The sequence below is a fragment of the Cydia fagiglandana genome, chromosome 20, assembly GCF_963556715.1.
Source record: "Cydia fagiglandana chromosome 20, ilCydFagi1.1, whole genome shotgun sequence".
Lineage (NCBI taxonomy): Eukaryota > Metazoa > Arthropoda > Insecta > Lepidoptera > Tortricidae > Cydia > Cydia fagiglandana.
This window is the reverse complement of record NC_085951.1, coordinates 2,311,515-2,332,119: the sequence shown is the minus strand read 5'-3', so window position 1 is coordinate 2,332,119 and position 20,605 is coordinate 2,311,515. Positions and strand designations below refer to the sequence as shown.

The window sequence follows — 20,605 nt, the reverse complement described above, 5'->3', positions numbered from 1 at the left end:
ATAAGTAAATATACAATAGGCAAAACATATTTCTATTTTTTATGTAATTTTTCATTCACTTGTTACCTTTAAAACTGCCAACAACTTGTAACGAAAACTCACAAAACTCAATTATTTGTACACACACGTAATAACATACGGTAGACTGGATGCTGGATTGTTATAAGAAAATTCCGCCATGTGTCGTAACAGGCACGGTCTGGGAACATAGCATCGACTCCAACTTGTACAAAAATTATCGCTATGTGCGAGGAACTACATATCGGGCGCAAGCGCATCTAATCATTTTTCAATAAACTTGTAGAAAATATCGCTATGTGTCAAGAATGACATAGCGAGCGCACGTCTGCAATTGCTGTTGAAGTAAGCTAATGTAGTTATGTGATTTATTCCAGTTAGCGATTATAGGAAGAGCATTCATTGTATGGGCATCACATACCTACATTTGTTAAATCCTTAAATAGTGAAATAAGCTCAACGCTGTTTTTGGAGCATATGCGTATGGAAATAAGGTTCAAAATGGCATTAAAACCTAAAAATCGTCAAAAATCACATAGCGACTTTTGTAGGCACAGCGACTTTAGCTTGTCTGTAACCGATTGTAATAAGGGTCGATATGGCTATTATATTATGGGAGATTAGGGTTATCGTAAAACATGCATTATACTTGATTAAGCCTGTTACGATTAATAAAAACGAGCTATGAATCAGGATACTCAGTTTATTTAATAGAGTGGATATTTAGATACTCGTAGGTAGGTACCAACTAGTGAACCGCACGGGTTAACAAATTACACACGTAAACCTTCCTCAAAAATCACTCAATTGATAAGTTTAGTGAAAACCGCATTAAAACCCGTTCAGTGGGTACCTAGTTTTTGGGTTTATCGCGAACACACAAACTGACAGACGCGGCGAGGTACTTTGTTTTGTAAGCTGTAGTGATGACACTGATGACGTTATACTACTTGTCATCGTAACCTGTGTTTAGGATGTATTAAGCATTATTAGAATAGATACAACGACACTACAAACAGACATCATCATCATATCAATCGAGAAGCACCCAAAAAGTTTTACATCGACCTGTCAGGGTCCTACAACGGTTTCCTGTGATCTTGACCACGTCCACCTTTTTGGTGGCCTTTTTATTTAACGCGCTGTGCTTTCCGGTAAGTGGTCACCATTCGAACCTTTCCATACCCTCCCAAGGCCCAAGATCCTACTTATAGTACTTAATCATTTCGATGAAATTTAAACCATATTAAAATTGGGATAGAGTTGCAATTGTTTTGTTTTGTTCAATTTTCAAACAAAACAAAATCAACTCTTTTCCGTGCATTATAGGTTCAAATTTCAGTGGCAAGTTTTGGATTTTTCTTTTGTATGACTGGGCCAGTGGGCCTTAGGAGGATACAAACTAAACCGCTCAAACCAGACAAATAGGTACAGATATCAGTTATCAATGTTACCATCTACTCTACCGTTAGTTACGCTCTCAATAAAATAGCAATTCGGATCGCAAAAACTCAACAATACACAACTGTTCACACAGGAAGCGTATTTGACTTAAAAAAATATTATTCCAACAGGATAAATTTAAGGCATTCGCTCACGCTAACTATGATTGCGATCAAGACGCACCGTGATTTATATGATGGTATCGTGTTTTAAAATATCTGAATATGCTTTCAATCTGTGAAGGCAAATTTAATTAGTTTGCCATACAACTCATTGCGCTAATGGTTAAATGCTTTCGGTTCTAACAACGTGTAGACAAATTTAATTGTTAATTGTAAATACTTGTAAATATACACACTCGAACTGTATGTATACGCAAATAGCTATAAGTATCGATAAAAAATATGACATCATCATAAATCATAATAAATGCATGCGATTTCAATGTGCTTGCAATTTTTAAGTAGCCAAGTAAATAGGTTTACTTTTAAAATACGATATTCATTTGACATTTTAGTGTCAATAACATTGCTTTTTTGCAGCTGCAATATTTGCTTCGTAAACAGATAATATTTTTATTTACAAATACTTACATAAGTACCTAAATATGTATAAGTACGTACGTCATGATAATACCTATTTATTATACAAATTAAATCTTACATATACCTAAACTCCACATTAATCGTAGTTTAGCGAAATGGATCCAGATCCGACGCTTATAATTTCGGATCCAATTTCAAAATTTACGATACCTACCACGGATTTTATTAGATTCATACGAATTTCATACGTAAAACAATGTAAGACCCTATCTTGTTAAAAGTATTCGTATCTAAATACCGGCAACACAATAAATGAGCGAAAGTCGGATCAGAGGGAACTCTTCATTGTTTATGCAAATTTCTTCATCTACCTAGTTTTTTAAAGCGATTTCGCGCGTGGCATTTCTTTGTATAAGTGTCGTGAATGTGACGAAGGTTTTACCTTTATTTATACAGGTATGTACAAATAATATTTCCTTAATAAGGCTGAGTCAGAATGCCCTTTCAAGTCCGCCTTTACGTACGTTTCTTTGTGCAAAGATTAATAAGTGAAAAACCAATAAAAAACCCAGATTTTAAAAACTTTATCTGTAAATTACCTTCCTCCTGTTTTTTTTAACGCAGTTACGGTTATTTTTAACAATGAATTTATAAAACAGTCGGTATAATTACTGTCCAGAAAATATATGCAATGATTGGACTATTTCACCTTTTTTGCAAATATGTCCTTGAAAACTAGATAAAACCTTAACCCCCTTATTCATAAACGCGCTACAAACCTCAATTAGCTAATCGTTAGTCTTTATCTGTCATTTTGACTTATGTATTTGTAAGAAGGGGATAAAACATAATTTAACTATATCAGAGGCCCGTAAAGTTTTGTGAATAAGACCCACTTGCACCATCCCACTAACCCGAGTTTAAGCGGTTAAACCGTTAACCCCGGGTTAGTGGGATGGTGCAAGTAGCGCTAAGGGGGTTAAATTTAATTTAACTTTCACATTACATTGAATTTATAACAATTCATTCTTTGTTCATAATTTTAAGTAGAAATTTCACGACCGTACGCCAATACGGAAACAACACCACTAACAATTACTAAACTATCTAACAACCTTATTACTTAGATATAAAGTCTAAATTCTTTTGATTTTTAGTTTGACAGACGTACGGTAAAATGGATTTGAAAATGCAGAGGCGACTTTGAAATTTAATTTTTAAGGCTTGATAATTATAGTTTTATGCAGGATACAGAAGGAAAATATAAATTTATAATAATCTAACTGTATATACACGAACGGTTATCTTATGGCCGTTTAAAACTATTAAAGTAACCCCAAAATTTCCTAGTCACCCCATATTACCCATACCTAAATAAAAAGTTGTACTCACCTCAAGTTTTTTGGAGTATTCCTCCGTGATCCTCTCCTGCTCCTTTTTCAACTCCTCATTTTTATCCAAAAGCGCTTTCCCCAACTCTGCCGCCAGCAGCAAATCGGATTCCTTCTGCTGAAGCTGAGTCCACACGTCCGGCTCCATATTTTCTGTTGTGGTCGTCATTTCTTTCACGTAATCTTCGAGGTCTTGGTAAAAATGTTCGTCGGACAAACTTAACGCTGAAGGTGTCAAACGATTTGCACTTCTACTTCTACTTCTTCTATGTTTTGTGTGTGTGTGATCACCTTTACCTATAAACTCTGTCTCTGTTGTTATAAAATGGGGGTTGCTTTCAACACTGTCACCGGCCATACTAACTTTGCACTATTTTGGTGTAGCTATTCTTTTTGAACAGCCTGTCGAACGCTTGTTGTAATTTCACAGATTTTGGTAGTTTCACTTTGAAAATGTTTCTTGGCAGGTCGAAATCCTTTTTTAAGGCCATGGTACCATTGGTAGCACTGCACTCGCGACGCGGCGGACGAAACTGGCGAACGAACGAGATTCGTTCAACGAATGAACGAAGCGGCGCGTGGTTGCGTGGCAACGAATCGGACACAACAGAGCGAGTGCGATGCGGTGCCGTGGCGCGGTGCGAACGGCAAAGATTAGGGAGGGAGAAGGGGAGATAGGTAGAATGTGATGCCGGGCCCCAATTTCACATCGGTGACAGGTGCGACGGTTGTAAAACATCACTGTTGCTGACGTCACAGGCATCCTTGCGCTACGGTTACCGCTTACCATCGGGCGGGCCGTATTCTCGTTTGCCACCATCACTGTATTATTTTAAAAAAACCTTATTATATGGAAAAAAATAGATATTTCTCTTGCTAAGTTTATGACAATTGTCACAAGAAACACTACAATTGTCACGAAATACCGTCATAAACATAGATTTATAAGGCATAGATCCCTAGTCCGTACACCCCAGTGAAGCCATTTCAAGTGCGACGTCTCGTCACACTCGTATCGTCGTATTCGAACGGCCGTCGCAGTACTCAAAGTCAAATCGGTGTGTGTACACCTCCCGTTTAAAAATCAAAAACTACAGGAAAGATGGTTGTTTGTACAGTGAATGGGTGTCACAACACATCATATTAAGCCCCCTCCAGACTATGCGCGTGAATCGCGGGCGAAGCCGCGAACGTGAGTGTGGAGTCGATTTCGCTGTCTGCGAAAATCGACGCCACACTCACGTTCGCGGCTTCGCGCCGCGATTCGCGCACGAGTGTGGAGGAGCCTTAATAAAAACAAACCACCCGATATTACATTTCACGCGTAAGTACCGAGTTTAAAGTGATATTTTTACGTAAATACAAAAATCCAAATTTTCGTCAGCTGCCATTTCTTCTAAATGTTGCCAGTGTAGTGAATATTTTTTCCTCCAAATGGGACATGACGTCTACATTCTAAAATAAATACGCTCAATTGAATTTCATTGTATAATTGTAGAAAATTATAATTAAGTTAATTATTTAGGTGCTTAGTTTTTTTCTTATTTTTATTATGTGTAATGTTCGTTTCAGTTTTCTGACTGATCTGCTGTCTGCGAGATGGAAGGAAAAAAATTAGACTAAATCGGAATGACGCAATATGGAAACATTGGAAACCGACTAAACACAGTCGAATATGCTCTGTCATATTTAAATTTATTCTTATTATTATATGCACTTTTATTTTGTTGAATAAAAATAAAATAGTAAAAACTTATCAGCTATTTATTTAAACCTTATTTCACAAAGTACAGAAATGCAATAAATCCCAAAATAAACAAAAATCTTTTGCTACAAAATCGAATCTACACACTTCCTAATTATTAATAACCAAGTGTGGATGTTGTTAAAAATACCCTACTTTGAGAGATGTAAATGAATACTGGCAACATATTTTGTATATATGTGTGTGTTTGCTGAGCGTAAAACACGAGCGTCGCACGCACACATCCATCTTGTTTCGGCTTCACTTTTGGCAGGTTCACCGTATGGGGACTATCTGTCTATGCGTTATTAGTTTAAGGTCATAAATAACTCATTACCTGTCAAGAATTACCTACAATTCTTCTAAATCTTAACAATTGTCAGAAACTTCGCAAGAGAACTATCTGTTTTTTTCCAATATGATAAAGTTTTTTTTAAATAATAATGATGGTGGCAAACAGGAATACGGCTTTCCCAACGAGACCGGTATTCTAAATTTCTAATTAACTCCATTTCGGTGATAGGTAATCAATTTTTTTCTGATAAGGTCCCTACGGGTAGGGAATGCGATCTCGCACCAAGATTGGCGATTCGAGATCTCGGACGTAAAATCTGAATCGAGATTGGGTGTTTCAAGATCTCGACCGTCGAGACTTTCGAGATCTAGATTAATCTCGACGAGATCGAGATTTGACAAAGTACCTAATTTAAAATGTGTTATTTTGATCAAACATCTATGCGTTTGGAATGTGAAGCTGTTTGTGTGTTTGTTTGACTGTGTGTACTTATGCTTTAAAACGCAAATGTTTTATTTGTCAATAATTTTGCAGGAAACGAAATTTATTTTTTTGCGGTAAACCCATGAATTGCCTTCCTGAAGCAGAGAGGACCAAAATTCAGGTTATGTGGCCTTTTACATTGTAGATCTCTTCATACTTGCTTTGAGTTTTATGACTTTTATGACTTAAATTAAATTTAAATTTTATAATAATTTTATTGTACTAGAAGTTACTTAATTTTTATTGAATGGTGATCTATTAATTGGCGTATTTATTTAAAACCATAAACATAATTACTTAATATCAAACTTACAATAAAAAAAACTACCAACTAGATACCTAACTTTTATTAAATGAAATTAAAACTTATTCATTTCGAAGTAAATATGATACTGATCATTCCATAGCGTGCTTGTACTTGTAACATTTGCACGCTGCACGCTTGCACTTTTGACACTGAACACTGACATATCTAATCCATATCTTTTCTAGATCTATTATAACTGACGTATCTTAAAGTTCGAATTGGGCCGCTTGTCCATGTAGCAGTAGACTACAATAAGGTGACTAACGAAAAAAATATGTATTCATTAATTACCTATTACCTGTTAATTGGCGTATTATTCAATTTTATGATGCCCGTAAAACCTAATTGCCTACACGTAACAACACGGCTTTATGAACTTCCACATCTGTTACTATTCAGCTCTTTGTTCCTAAATAAACACGTGCATCGGAGTGAAACGGAAACAACAAGTAGGTAAATCCACAGACGGTGCGTTAGAAAGAGACCACTATAGACACTCAAGGTCATCCGAAGAGAGTGGTCAAAAATGGCGAAACAATTATTTTATTGTTGGTAAACTGCTTCGTTACAAAGTTATTTTTACCGGTGACCAAATTTGGAACTAAAATTTCCATATACAAAATCTATATTTTTCATATGAAGTGGCGCCAATGTTGTTGGCAAAAATAACTTTGTTAATTTGAACACTGTTGGTTACTTTCTAATCCTCGTATTCTGTTTTTTGTGTCCGCTTAAAATGAACTTTATAAATAAGCTGTCAAGGTCGTTTCTTGAAAATTAAGTTTTTTTTAATATGTATTGGGTTAAGTTGGGAGTTATTATAGGAAGTGATATCATTTTCTGATATAAAATCCTTTTTAACTCATTCCACAAAAAATAACCTTGATATTTTCATGGTTTGTACGCCTATTTTTATTAAATAACTAATAGTCTGTTTTTAGTTAATCAGTCTATTGTTCGTCTAATGGTAAAAAACAATAGGTAGGTAGCTGAATTTTTGTTTAAAATTTTAATGCATATTCAACGACTTCTGGTTTAATTGTATTTTTTGTACGAATGCATGAATCTAAAATAATGTATTAGTGGTAATGAATAATGGTTAAGTCATAAACTAAGATAGAATGGGCAAAAGCGTTTTTGCGCGTTGGCGCGAACAAAAGACATAAACGAACGCGTGAACCCTAAGGCACAACCAAAAGCCCGCTCCACACTCGCGCGCGAATCGCTGCGCGAAGCCGCGAACGCGAGTCTGGAGTCGATTTCGCATATCAGCGAACTAGACTCCACACTCGCGTTCGCGGCTTCGCCCGCGATTCACGCGCATAGTCTGGAGGGCGCTTAAGGTCCGTAACAGGCCGCGTAGCCAAGCCAAGATGTCAATCGCTTACGCTCCGTAGCGATCGAAACGCAACTGTCACTGTCGCGCTAGTGATAGAGAGACATAATGCTTTTCGTTGTCGAAGCGATAGCGATTGTAACCTTGGCTAGGCCGGCTGGTTCACTTACTGGGGCTATTGTCACATAATATTGAGATCCATCACATAGGTACCTAAGTACTTATTAAGTTTTTGTTATATACCTATCATATACAGGGTGTCCCAGAATTCGACGTCAAGCCGTAAACGGATGATAGACCAAGTCATAACAGTTATCATAAAAATACAAAAAAAAAACCAACTCGTGTTCTTTAAAAATTATGGTCACTTTAAAAATTCACTAAAAAATCCACATCCTGTAATTATTCAAGGTTACACAATAATAAAAAAATTAGAATAAATTATGGAATTTGTAGTAACAAGAGTTAAAGAACCATTACAGGGTGTGGATTTTTTAGTGAATTTTTAAAGTGACCATAATTTTTAAAAAACATGAGTTGGATTTTTTTTTTGTAATTTTATGATAACTGTTATGACTTGGTCTATCATCCGTTTACGGCTTGACGTCGAATTCTGGGACACCCTGTATACGAGTAAGTACTTATAATCAGGGATCGGATAGGTACCAGTTACTGACGCGAAGCTGAAGCAGGGCTATAACAGCGAAAATCGAAGTTCGCAAATTATTGGAGTAAAAGAGAAAGATCCCCGCAATTTGCGAATTTCAGTTTTCGCGGTAGCCGCTCGTTCGAATTGGCCTGAGGGAACGTTCGTAGTTACGACGTTATTGATTTAACAACAACAATAGACTGTTTCTTCTAGACAACACTCGAAACTTGGATTGTGGAGATTTTGCTGGGGTAAGTTTTTGAACATAAGTAAATATGTTGTTTCTTGTAAAATTTTAAGTAGTAACTGGTGAACAAGTTTATTTACCAATAACAAATAAAATGATAATAAAAACAACATTAAAATTAAAACTAAAATTTAACAGATCTTAAATTAACTTAAAGGTAAAAAATGATCCCCAGGTCACCTTCGTTTGTTATGGTGCCCAGGAGGCTGGCAGCGTTTCCTTTTTGGATGGCCAGGCTTATTCTCTGGCCGAGGTAGCTGCCAGCCCTCTGGTCACCTGTGGTGTCGATGAGACGCTGGATCACAGAATAATTAATAGTACTACCGTACAGAAAGGAAACTTCCTACAAAACCGAAGTTTGACAGCGGTTCAGGGTCGAATCATGCTGTCCCTTTCTAATATATGGCACTATCCCTTTCGGCTATTTAGGGTTGTCAAAAATCAAGTGATTATCTTATCTGTGGTCGTGCACGCGAAAGGAAGTCAAGTGGTGTCAACCCTAATAATTGCTCGGAGCAATGCTGAGCCGAGCGGAGCCGAGTTTGACCGAAGTCAGGAGTTTCGTACCCCTGGCTGGATGCATGTAGTAACTTACTTTTTAGACGTTTCAAAATGGTTGCAGAAGATACGACAAATAATAGGTATCTTTAGGCACATACTTACATTCTTTATTTGTATCTAGTACCTATTTTAAAGGCAATTTTATTCCTAGAAGGTATCTCTTCCTAGAACCAAACCAAAGCTTATACATAATTTGTTCTAAAAATTACACCGGTAGGTAGCCGTTCTTAGCCATTTGTAAGTATTCACGTCACTAATAAGTACATATCGTAAAACACTATAACATTGCCCTTTGAACATAACTTTGCCCACCGCGTCACAGTTCAGTATTGCTGTATGCTTGTACTGTACTGAACTGTGACGGTGGGCAAAAAATTGTTGTGAGGGCAATGGTATAGTGTTGTACGGTACTTAGTTACGTTTGCACAAATGCAATTTCAAAATAGGATAAGTAACTCAATAACTATAGTTCGTTTTTTTTAGCAATAAAAAGAACTTCGCAGAAGTAAGCTTGTGGTTCCAAATCCGGCACTTTTAGCGGTAATAATTTGAAATAAATTATATGTATTGACCATGCTATATTAGATAACTCAATAATTAATAACAATTAAAGAGCCTGATAAACACTGCACGCTTGTGGAGTTCTTTCTAATGCTAAAAAAACTAACTATACAAAACGGATACTTTATACTTACTTAAAACATTATTCCAAGGTAAACCCCAAATAGCGTACAAACATCTTCCAGAACCATCCTTCAAGTGCAGAATGTCGATACCAGAGGATATGGAGATGGAGAAGATAGCAGAAGATGAGCTGTCCAAGCTGCAGAGACAGGTAATATTTTGTTCACCACACCAGCTCGGAAAGGCTTACTTTGCACTTCAAAAACTGAAATGAAATGAAATGAATGAAATGAAATGAATGAAATGAAAATAATTTATTTGACACAACAATCTTAAGATTAACAGATATTAAATATAAGACATGGTTTTAGAACTTGTTGTCTCAAAGAGGATACCACTCAGCATGTGTCGGAGCACAATAGTGCAACGACGCTGATTTTCAGTGATTCCTTAAACTTAAAACTAATAATCCTTAAATTTAGAAATAAAAACATTAAGAACATTAAAAAAACACAACGCGGAGCAAGTAGTCTTAAAAATAATATTCAGCATAAAACAAAATTTGAATTATTTTAAAAACATGTGAACAAGCGATGAATGGAAAATTATAGCAAAGTTGTATTTTGTCCACATGTGAGGCAAAGTAATCCGATTTGTTACAATATCGAATTCAAAATTAATATTGTATTGGTGTAATAAAATAATCAACGAGAATACTAACTACAAGAACAAGTAAATAACAACTAACTGGGTAAAATTACCCAGCTTTTACCATCCCACATTTTGGCAAAACCACCAAATTCCTAATTCCAGTTCCGCGTGATGGAGATAGACCGTATGTCTGTGATGACCAGCGTGCAACCAATACTCCGAGTTCAGAGGAACATGATCCGCACCCTGAACAACGACCTGGATAAGATCATGCTGGAGTTAAAGGTTTGTAGACCATTCATTCATCATTGGAGAGGGCTCCTTTACACGATGGGCCAACGCCGGCCACTCCAAGGGACGCATTTATGCGTTAGAGGGAGCAAGTGATGTTGCTAAAGTGATGGCGCTGGCCCATCGTGTAGAGGAGTAAAGAAACGAAAGCCGCCATACTCCGATGGCTCGGGCACGTAATCCGGATGCGTGACGATCACGTGACGATCGTGCAGTCAGAAAAGCGTACCTACTGTGGAGTATAAATGGGCAAAATGGCCGAAGACGGTCAAACGACCGCGGCGCTGTAGACTGAGGGTTTACCGCGAAACACGTTCGACGTGTTGCCTCCCTGTCCCACTTACGTACGAATTTACAAGTGCGACAGAGAGGCAACACTTCGAACGTGTGGTTCGCGGTAGGCCCTCTGGACAGAAACGGCTTTGGACAGAGAAGCAAGGCGGTCTTTGATGTTGGAGGCACCATCAAAGACCGCCTTGCTTTGCGCCTTGGAGGTAAGGTAAATATAGCAGTTACAGGTGTAGTGCGTATCCTTTGCCATCGTATTTTCTCGAAAACGTTCGTATCTGTCATGCTACTTCAGTCAACCTTACGTTCGTGCGTTTCCGTAAAATGGTAAAAGGATTACCTATGCACTACATCTGTAGGTACGCAGACTGCAGCAGTAAAAATCTAGATAAACAGACAAAACTCTGTCACACGTACATTCTGGCTTATCGTATGTTAAAACGATGATACTGGAGATATTTCTCTTGGGGATCCCCGTGTTAGCTTCGTATTTATCACTATCACTACAGCCATGCACTACACCTTATAAAACAAAGTCCTCCGCCGCGTCTGTCTGTTTGTGTGTATGTATGTATGTAGGGTCCCGTTTTTTCCTTTTGAGGTACGGAACCCTAAAAAAGATTAAAGAAAGTTAATTTTGCCTATTTCAGCTAACAAAAAGCACCTCCAATGTAATGGAGAGCGCCAAGGCCCGAGACAAGTTGGTCTCACTCCTGAAAGACCACGAGCGCTGCTCAACTGAGGTCCGTGAGCATCGCAGCACCATTCGTGAGCTGGACTTCCTTCTCAAGCAAGTGCAGAAGGAAATCAAGTCATTGAGGACCAAAGGAAGTGGCGCTGATGAGGTAGGTATCTAATTCTATTGTATACTGCCTAACCCGGTAAAAAGAAAGTCAGTATTTCTGAGAGACTACGAGAGCTCAGCTACTTCCACTGAGCAAACTATAAAACAACATCAATACATCATTTCTTGTTTATTGAAGCCAAAGCAGGAGATAAAGGCACCAAATACGAGTAGGTACGTGGCACTAAAGAAGTGCGCTGTCTCGAAGGGTGATAGGGGGCTATTCATAAATTACGTCATTTCAAATTAGGGGGGGGGTCTGGACATCGGATGATGGTGTCATGACGTAGGAGGAAACGGGGTCATTCGAAGCATAGTTTTTGGATGATTTTAACAGAACAGCCCCTAGGTAGATACATGGAAAAATATTCATACCAGCAGAGCTACGATATCATATCTCCAGGTCTGCCTTGATTGCGACGCCTCTTTCCCTTTTTCCTCTAGTTGTACCTATTTCTAATATAGATACCTTACGCGTATTACTAGCTATTACTTGTTTCATGTAGCCACACTTTTTTACATGTAGAAGAACAACCATTTCACTAGATTTTTTCTCTTTCCTTGTTTCTGTGCTAATCTGTCGATGCTAATTACCTTAGTTATATTCAGGAATACGCGAAGTCCCTAACAGACCAGACTATGATCAGTCAGCTTGAGAACCGGCTAAGCACCGCCATGAAACGCTTCAACACAGTCAACAGCGAGAACTATAAGATGAGGCTGGAGATCGACCGGCTACTTAGAGACAGGTAAATTCACCAACGGTTGCATTTTAAGATTTGTCGGTACATTTGCCGAAGACTGCAAATGTAGACTAGATTATGTCAAAACCCAACAAGCAGCCACCTTGGGTACAGAGTATGTTGAAGAAATAGGCAATTAGGCAGTCATTTAAATATTCTCTAAATTCGGGCAATCCTATCCAGCTTTTGAGAAACTGGCTCATCCTTTTTAAATTCGTTTTAAATCTACCTACCTGAAAAGTTATCAGGTATCTTAAAACTTCTTCAAAATTTTAAATTGACCCCTATCTTGGTCATATTAACATCTTAACTTCAGATTCTTCTGATCAAATGTTGAATTCCAGGCAATCATTCAACGGCGTGTGGAAGACCCAGATCAAGCGTCTTCTAGACGGGAAGGCAGCTATTCTGGAGCTGGTGGAACAAGCTATTGCAGCATATGACCAGAGGGAGGAATGGTGTTCGAAGCTTGATGGCATGAAGGAGCGCGCGGCCGTTGACTACAGGAAACACTGTCTGGTAAGACATGGTAGTGGCAGAAATCCATTTCTTACTGACGATTTCAACCAATAATCCTTGGCAATTCCTCGAGGGTCATGAAGCTACGGGAAACAAACGAAAGCGCCATCTAAAATGCAGGCAGAGACATCTATTGGTGAGTGGCGTAACAGCAGCGCTAGGACAATAGTACTAGCGCCATCTGTTGGCGAGTAATGGTGTTACAATAGTTACTAATCATACAACGGTGGAAATGCCAGATCAAGCGTCTCCTGGATGGGAAGGCAGCTTTTTTGGAAGGCAGCTGGTGGAACAAGCTATTGCAACATATGACTCGCGGGAGGAATGGTGTTCGAAGCTTGATAGCATGAAGGAGCGCGCGGCTGTTGACTACAGGAAACACTGTCTGGTAACCCATCTTAGTGTTAAACCATCTCTCCAAACCCCGGCCCGCGGGCCAAATCCCGCCCGCGATGCGTTCCAATCCGGCCCGCCGACACCCAAAGCGTCCGGCCCGCGGGAGCCAAGCTCCAGGGGTTCAGCCCTAACAGCAGCAACCAGATACACCCCGACGGTGGTCCGCGCGAAGGTTTCTGAGGCGCAATATGGCCCTTAGGTACAAAAGTTTGGAGACGCCTGTGTTAAACAATGGTGTTCATTTTAACAAAAAATATTACTTTACCATCACATTCTCTTTGACCTTAAAATAGGGAAGGCCGATAAAACCTCTCTCGACTATAGTACCTTCCTTCTAGTGCCTTTCCTATTGCAAGTGTTGCATTTCTATACAAGTGTATAGCCCTTTAGGTATGTGGTACAGTTACCTGCAATAATATGTTACACAACGAAGGCCGCAAAAATATCTGACACATTTTGTATAGCCATAAGAGCGTGTCACATAGTCTTGCGGCCTTCGAAGAGTAATTATATTATTGCGGATGCAGATCACTGTAGGTACTTCATTCTAGATTCAAGATCCAATCCAGGTAGGTACCACAAAACTGTGCACAAAACGTATGAATGAGGCAGTACAGCGCCATTTACTGCTGACCAATAATACTTTGCGCGTTTTATTATATTCCTGCTTATGCTTTGCTTAATGTAACTTACCAATCAAAATGCACATTGAGAAGGTCTTTATTTCCACTATGCAGGAGGTCCGTGAACTCCAAAGGCAGCTGGACCACAGCATGAAGCTCGAAGAGTTCCTTCGGACCAAGGGAACCGTCAGACTAACTGCGGCCGACGCCAAGGCGGAAGCCAAGCGGCTTGAGCAACAAGAGGAAGAAATGAGGACCTATAATAACTATGTCAACATCTTAGATGCTATACGGGTGCGTAACCACAAAACAGATAAGTACAGAAGTCAATCACATGTATGTACTTTACTTTTCATACCTACGCTCGGCGGTCGCTCTAGGGTTGCGATTATTGCGAACTATGACTGATGCACAAAAAACTGTCGTGGTAGTGGCACCCGTATCCATCGTATCGTATCTCGTATCTAGTTGTTTGATTTATTTTTGAGGATAAAACGGGAAGAATGGAAATATAAATTAATAATAACATTAATAACTCAAATAGGTATTTTAATTTTAATGTCATTGTTATATTACAAATTTGCCACAGAAAATATCTTGCGATGATTTCGAGATTGGCGAAATGCACGATTATTATATTTTAAAGTGTAATAAATTCGCATTCTCATGTACAATGTAATAAATTCGCATACGCATTCTCTCTGAAACCACTGGTAGCTTAAAAAACGACAATTCACCGGTTGTAATGTTGAATTTAAACAACCGTGAACTATACAGTTATAATAACTTTTTGTTTTGTTTCTCCATTATTGCACAAAAAAGTTCACAGACGCGTGTCTCAAGCGGATGGCACTCGCGCTCGCAGTGGTCCCAACCGGTCCGAGATATCGTGTCCGTGAGCACTTGAGCAGTGTCTATGTGTGCGTTGCTCGAGCGCGCTTTGTATGTAGATTGATTTCTGTACCTATCTCTTTTGTGGCGTAACACCATGATTATTATCACCAAAGGTCTCCCTGAGGTAAAGTCAAGATCATTCCGCCATTGCCGGCTAGGACTTCAGATTCGAGTATTCGATACGTTTCAATCCGTAGAAATTATGCCCAACTCATTTAGCATCCACCAGACTTTACCATCTTAATCCTACTTTGACTCGGTCGCCTTTCGAAAATACTACAAGTTTGGCTTTTTACTACAGTGAGGCTTTCCGAACTCGTTCCATCACCTAAAGGTGCGTCTACGCTAGGCGAGCCGAGCACGAGCCGAACACAATTCGTCTAATGTGGACCGACTGCGCTGCGAGCGTTTCGTTCGTGCTCGGCTGCGTTCCGCCAGTTGTCGGATTTTTGAAGAACACAAAGGGATTTGCTTCGCGCTCGTGAACGTGTTCGTTGTACGTCCACACATGACGCCGCGAACGACGAAGCCGAGAACGGCTCCGCTCGTGCTTCGCTCGTGCTCGGTTCGTCTAGCGTAGACCCACCTTTACACGAGTCGTATGCTACGCTCCATGGCTTGTTGGCAAAACCAGAGTTTGATATTCTATGCTTCAAATCCCAAGTATGAGAGTATGCCCATTGTATGTAAATAATATCTGGAGGTGTGGGTAACGCCATAAGTTAGCATAAGTATGATAAAAATAAAATAGCAGATAGGTTAGGTAGTAAAAAGACTAGGTAAGTACCTACATGAAATGCAGACTTAAACTACATGACTACTAAACGTGTCTTTTATAGTTTTTGGTCTTCCCTTTTTTTCATCCTTCATTGAACACCCTGTATAAAACGCTTCCTCAAAAATCCTCGTTCTGTCAACAGGAATTCACAGGAGAAGGTGACGTGGATAAACTTATCCTGGAGTTCAACAGACGAGAAGAAGAAAACTATGCGCTGTTTAACTACATCAACGAGGTCAACACAGAGCTCAAGAACCTTCATGACAATGTGCGGTCACTCAGGACTACCATAGGTTTGTGTACCTTACAACAGCCTGTGTAGACCACCCTGTATATTCAAGAACAGCCGAGAAGCGAACTACGCACTGTTCTACATCAACGAAGTTATATAACAGTGTTAACACAAATAACACAGAATGCAAGAATCTTCATGACAACGTGCGGTCACTCAAGACTACCATAGGTTTGTATCCCTTACACCAGCCTGTATATGACCAGCCTATATATCCAAGATTAGACGAGAAGAGAACTGCGCGCTGTTCAACTAAGTACATCAACGAAGTTAACAGTGTTAACACAGAGCTCAAGAACCTTCAAGACAACGTGTACTCACTCAGGACTATTATAAGTTTGTATCACTATCAAGTAAATTTCTAAAGATTTTCTCACTATTATATACGGATTACCCAAAAATATGAAAGAGTAGTTACTTAATAATTCTTCTTAGTCGTGCACTCTTGACAGGGTGGTCGTGGTCATCTTCTTCGTCGGTATCACTCTTGACAGAGTGGTCGTGGTCATCACTTCAGGTGTTGGTGGCAAGCTTCATAACACGTCGCCACTCTTCTCTGATGGCCGCCTCCCTCGTGCATTCATGTAGTGATGATGAGCCATTTACTGCCGCTTTTATCTGGTCAGTCCACCTCATAGGCGATCTTCCTCGTGGCCTGGTACCCTCAACCTTTCCCTGGACCACAAGTCGCTCAATAGCCACCTCCCCTCGGCGGCATACGTGACCAAAAAAGGTGAGGATACGAGACTGCACCAAAGATGATAAACGCTGCTTGATGCCGAGTTCTCGAAGTATAGACTCGTTGGTACGGAATTCAGTCCACAATACTCCGAGCATTCTTCTCCAGGTCGTGGTCATGTTACGGTCGATTTCTGCGCCACCGCAGCTCTTGCGATCCGTCGCCATGTGGCTCTGTTTTTGGTGGAGTGGGAGCAATCGTTGACAGTATTTCCTGTGATGGACTTAATGAGGTCTGTCCATCGTGTTGGGGAGCGGCCACGAGATCTTTTTTCCTCGACTCTCCCTTGCACTACCAAGCGTTCCATGGAGTCCTCGTTACGAGTGATGTGTCCAAAGAATTTGAGGGTTCGCAGTTGCACAGTCGACGATAATCTCTCTTTGATATCGAGTTCTTTCAGAATTAAAGCGTATTTTAATAATAAAGTAATAAGACCGGTATACTGTTCTCTTTTTCTACAACAGTCCCAATGCCTGCTGAGACCGGTTCATGGGTGTCTATTGTTTGTTTGGGTTTCAGTAGGCGTTCTACATGACATAAAAGCTCTCCAAGGGGCCTCTGTGTTGGATCTGTGTCCCCACGCAAGCCTATCAAAAAACCGGGATTATAGGCCCGTGATATCCAAGGAAAGAAGTAATAATAATAATACATATTCCGCAGACGATGAACACGCCAAACACCAAGCCAAGCTATCCAAGCAGCAGGACAGCATCGAATCCCTCCGAGCAACGCTGGACGAGAAAAGACAAGACACAGCCAAGCTGAGAGAAGAGTATGGTCGCAGTGATGCGGTGCTGAACAGTTTGTTGCAGCAAATACAGCAGCTGGCACAGTGAGTATACCTTACCTAAGGGCATTGACTTATATGTATTACGTAGGTACCCTAAGGGGGTGATGAGAGCAAAAGCTAAATTAGTTTTAGGTTTTGTCTAGAGATAAGAAAACCGGCCAAGTGCGAGTCGAACTCGCATACGAAGGGTTCTGTAACATTACGCAAAAAAACGCCAAAAAATCACGTTTATTGTATGGGAACCCCTCTTAAATATTTATTTTATTATGTTTTTAGTATTTGTTGTTATACTTAGTGGCAACAGAGATACATCATCTGTGAAAATTTTAACTGTCTAGCTATCAGGGTTCATGAGATACAGCCTGGTGACAGACAGACAGAGGAGTCTTAGTTGTAGTGTCCCGTTTTTACTCTTTGGATACGGAAATTCAAGGGTTTTCAGCTGGGAATTATAGGAAATCGTAATTTTTTGTCTCATTAAACGGTGCAAATCATTATTTTAGCGAATGGATACCGGTAGAATTTTGTCGGGGCCGCTATATCCGCGTTATTTGTGGTATAGGTACCTACAGTGTTCTAAGATAGACATATCATGGTAGGTAAACAAGTTAAATTTTTGCTAAGTCTATGAAAGAATATAGGTAAGTAATTAATTACCTAACTAACCTAAAGATCCGGCCACGACATTGCGCGATTGGCGACGGCGGCGACGGCAAGCATAGGTTGGAGCGAGACACAGCGGCCTTTCGATCTCACCTATGATTGTCGCCGCCGCCGTCGCCAGTCGCGCAGTGTTGTGGCCGAGCCATAAGCGTAATGAGGTTTTTCTCTTGTTTTCAGTGCTTCCGATTGCAACTCCTTGCCACTCTTGAAGTTACTAGGGAAGTCTGTGACCGTGAACGTGTCTAACGCCCGTCTCTACATCAAGAGTTTGGAGAAGAAGATCACGGAGATCGTGGAAATCATCAAGATAGACGAGGTGACTAGAGTCGTTTTTTACTACAAGCATGCTGTTTATATGCCAGGTGTTGCTTAAAGCTTAACGCCTTCACTGTGGCAATTAGTATAACTCTTAATTAACCATACTTTGTATAGGGTCCTTCGACCCCCTACTGTAATGGACGTGTTAAAGTACCATATAAAGGGATATGTATGAGCAGGGAATATTACGCAAAACTCTGCATGTAAGGAGCGTTACTTGCTCAATCACATGGCCTACCATGAAACACGATAATCGTAAGTTCGGTTTCTGCCTCTCTATCACTCTTGCCTATTTGATCGATAGAGAGGCAGATAACGAAATTTCGATTTTCGCGTTTGGCGGTAGGCCACCTGTAAACTAACCACCTCTATGCATCAAATGTCATAGTGAAAACTTTTCAAAAAACTGTTCAAGGTCTAGTATGTATAAGTTACTCTATGGTTCATTACACAAACTAGTGCTGCACTCTGGCGGCAGAACATGGCAGTAATACTCCCCGTCGTCTTTGCATATTTAGCGTGGTCGGCGTTTTTAATTTGTTTCCGTTTTGTACCGATCTTGGGTTTTACTGTAGGTACTAACGTCAAATGTGGTATATTTTCCAGGCGCTTCAGCGCGCGGCGGAGATCAAAGAGCGAACGCCGCCCTCCTCGCGGCGCCGGCGCCGCCCCCCGCCCCCGCCCTCCCCGCGCGCGCCCCTCACGCCGCGCCCGCCCGCCGCCCCCATCCAGCCAAGGCCACAACCCGCGCATGCGTAGTAGCCCAGTGTTGCCAACTTGGCATAATTGATGCCAGATCTAGCATAGTTTCACTTGCTTTGGCACCAAAATTTTCCATTTAGCATCTGACATATTTTTTAGCATAATTTAGTCTAAGCCAAGTTTGCACCAACTTGGCAGCAACAATATGCGCCATGGCCTTATGTGGTTCATATTTTCATATGATTTTTTACTTTTGTGGACGGATGGACGTCGACGGACTATATAAAGTTGGTCAAGCAGATCTTGTCAGTAGAAAAAGGCGGCAAATTTGAAAAATGTATGTGTTTTAAGTATCTAATTTCAAGTTGACATTTTAGCATTTTTTTAGCACATTTCAAAAAGCTTTGGCATAATTTTGGCATAATCTAGACATTAGTCTAGCATTTTTTCAAAATCCGAGTTGGCAGCACTGTAATAGCCAGTCCAGACGGGATGGATCGGTCGATTTGATCAGAAAAAAAACAAATTATACGCCGTACGCCTGCCGCCCGCAAGTTGCCCAGCACCGTCGTCCTACCCCGTCGCCCCCGTACCGCGCAGGCGAGGACTCATATAAGCGGTCGGTCGGTCTATAGCGTCTATCTTATTTAGCGTCCACACGTACACAATTTTAGATTTACGGGTAACATTAAAGCGCTCTAAATTAAAAATAAAACCCCTAACGCGCATACTAGCGTCACAAATTGGTATTCTTGCGTCCGCACCTTAATTTTATCGGTCATAATCTTACAAACGAATAAACATAAAACATTTATTTGAAAACATTTATTTACAGTGAGAAAATGATGTATGAAGAAAAATTTACAAAAGTTACCATTTCGCCCTCCCCCCTTTTATGGGAAGTTCATTTATTAAAACATGTATTGTATTCTTACTGTCTCTACTATGCACTTTGCACATAACCAATAAAATCATGTGATGATATTATGTATGTTTACATGTATTGTGTCCACAAAATAAACACGACATGTATTTATATAGTTTTATTACTCTACAACTTGTACAACTATATACCTACTATACTATTATGATGGCGTGAATCCTGCACCATTTTAACCTGCAAAAAACAAACAATCTAGTATAAGTAACTGGATCAGGCATGAGGGAAGGGCGGAAATGACCAAACAGTATAGTCTCGTGTATCTTTCAGTAGGACTAGCAGCGAAAGCGCTATTATTGATTGTCCTTGTGACAGTCTCACATTTATTTTATTCCTTACCGTAAGTTTAGTATGGATTATGGTGGGCAAAAAATAAACTCGAGTAACTCGACCAATCATAGTGTCGCATTGCGTATGTCGTATGTCGTACAGCACATCTTTTAGATCCTACCATGTATGGTACATAGCGATGTGCCGTTACCGGTAAAATA

General features: G+C 40.0%; 3 protein-coding genes and 1 long non-coding RNA gene across 4 annotated transcripts in view; 3 read left to right on the top strand and 1 right to left on the bottom strand.

Annotated features, from left to right (window-relative positions):
- The window catches only part of LOC134674347 (bicaudal D-related protein homolog), a 159,242-nt gene extending 155,272 nt beyond the window's left edge, over positions 1–3,970 (bottom strand). The window contains exon 1 of the mRNA XM_063532398.1: positions 3,399–3,970. Coding sequence (XP_063388468.1) covers positions 3,399–3,755 — 357 coding nt within the window. The 5' untranslated portion in view covers positions 3,756–3,970. The remainder of the gene's footprint in view (positions 1–3,398) is intronic.
- Positions 1–20,605, top strand: part of LOC134674407 (uncharacterized) — a 461,157-nt gene that overhangs the window by 72,038 nt on the left and 368,514 nt on the right. The gene's annotated exons all lie outside the window — the stretch shown is intronic.
- The window catches only part of LOC134674380 (vacuolar protein sorting-associated protein 29), a 117,898-nt gene that overhangs the window by 61,142 nt on the left and 36,151 nt on the right, over positions 1–20,605 (top strand). The window lies entirely within an intron of this gene.
- On the top strand, positions 9,761–19,231 carry LOC134674810 (coiled-coil domain-containing protein 63-like). The gene is made up of 10 exons (XM_063532962.1): positions 9,761–9,854; positions 10,457–10,579; positions 11,524–11,718; positions 12,327–12,466; positions 12,805–12,979; positions 14,113–14,292; positions 15,813–15,963; positions 17,362–17,533; positions 18,332–18,470; positions 19,079–19,231. The coding sequence occupies exons 1-10, from the start codon at positions 9,786–9,788 to the stop codon at positions 19,229–19,231; spliced, it is 1,497 nt and encodes a 498-aa protein (XP_063389032.1). The 5' UTR covers positions 9,761–9,785.

Coding starts and splice junctions, on each gene's coding strand:
- LOC134674810 (XM_063532962.1), top strand. CDS start 9,786: ATGTCGATACCAGAGGATATGGAGATGGAGAAGATAGCAGAAGATGAG. Junction 10,580..11,523: donor AGATCATGCTGGAGTTAAAG/GTTTGTAGACCA, acceptor TGCCTATTTCAG/CTAACAAAAAGCACCTCCAA. Junction 12,467..12,804: donor GACCGGCTACTTAGAGACAG/GTAAATTCACCA, acceptor GTTGAATTCCAG/GCAATCATTCAACGGCGTGT.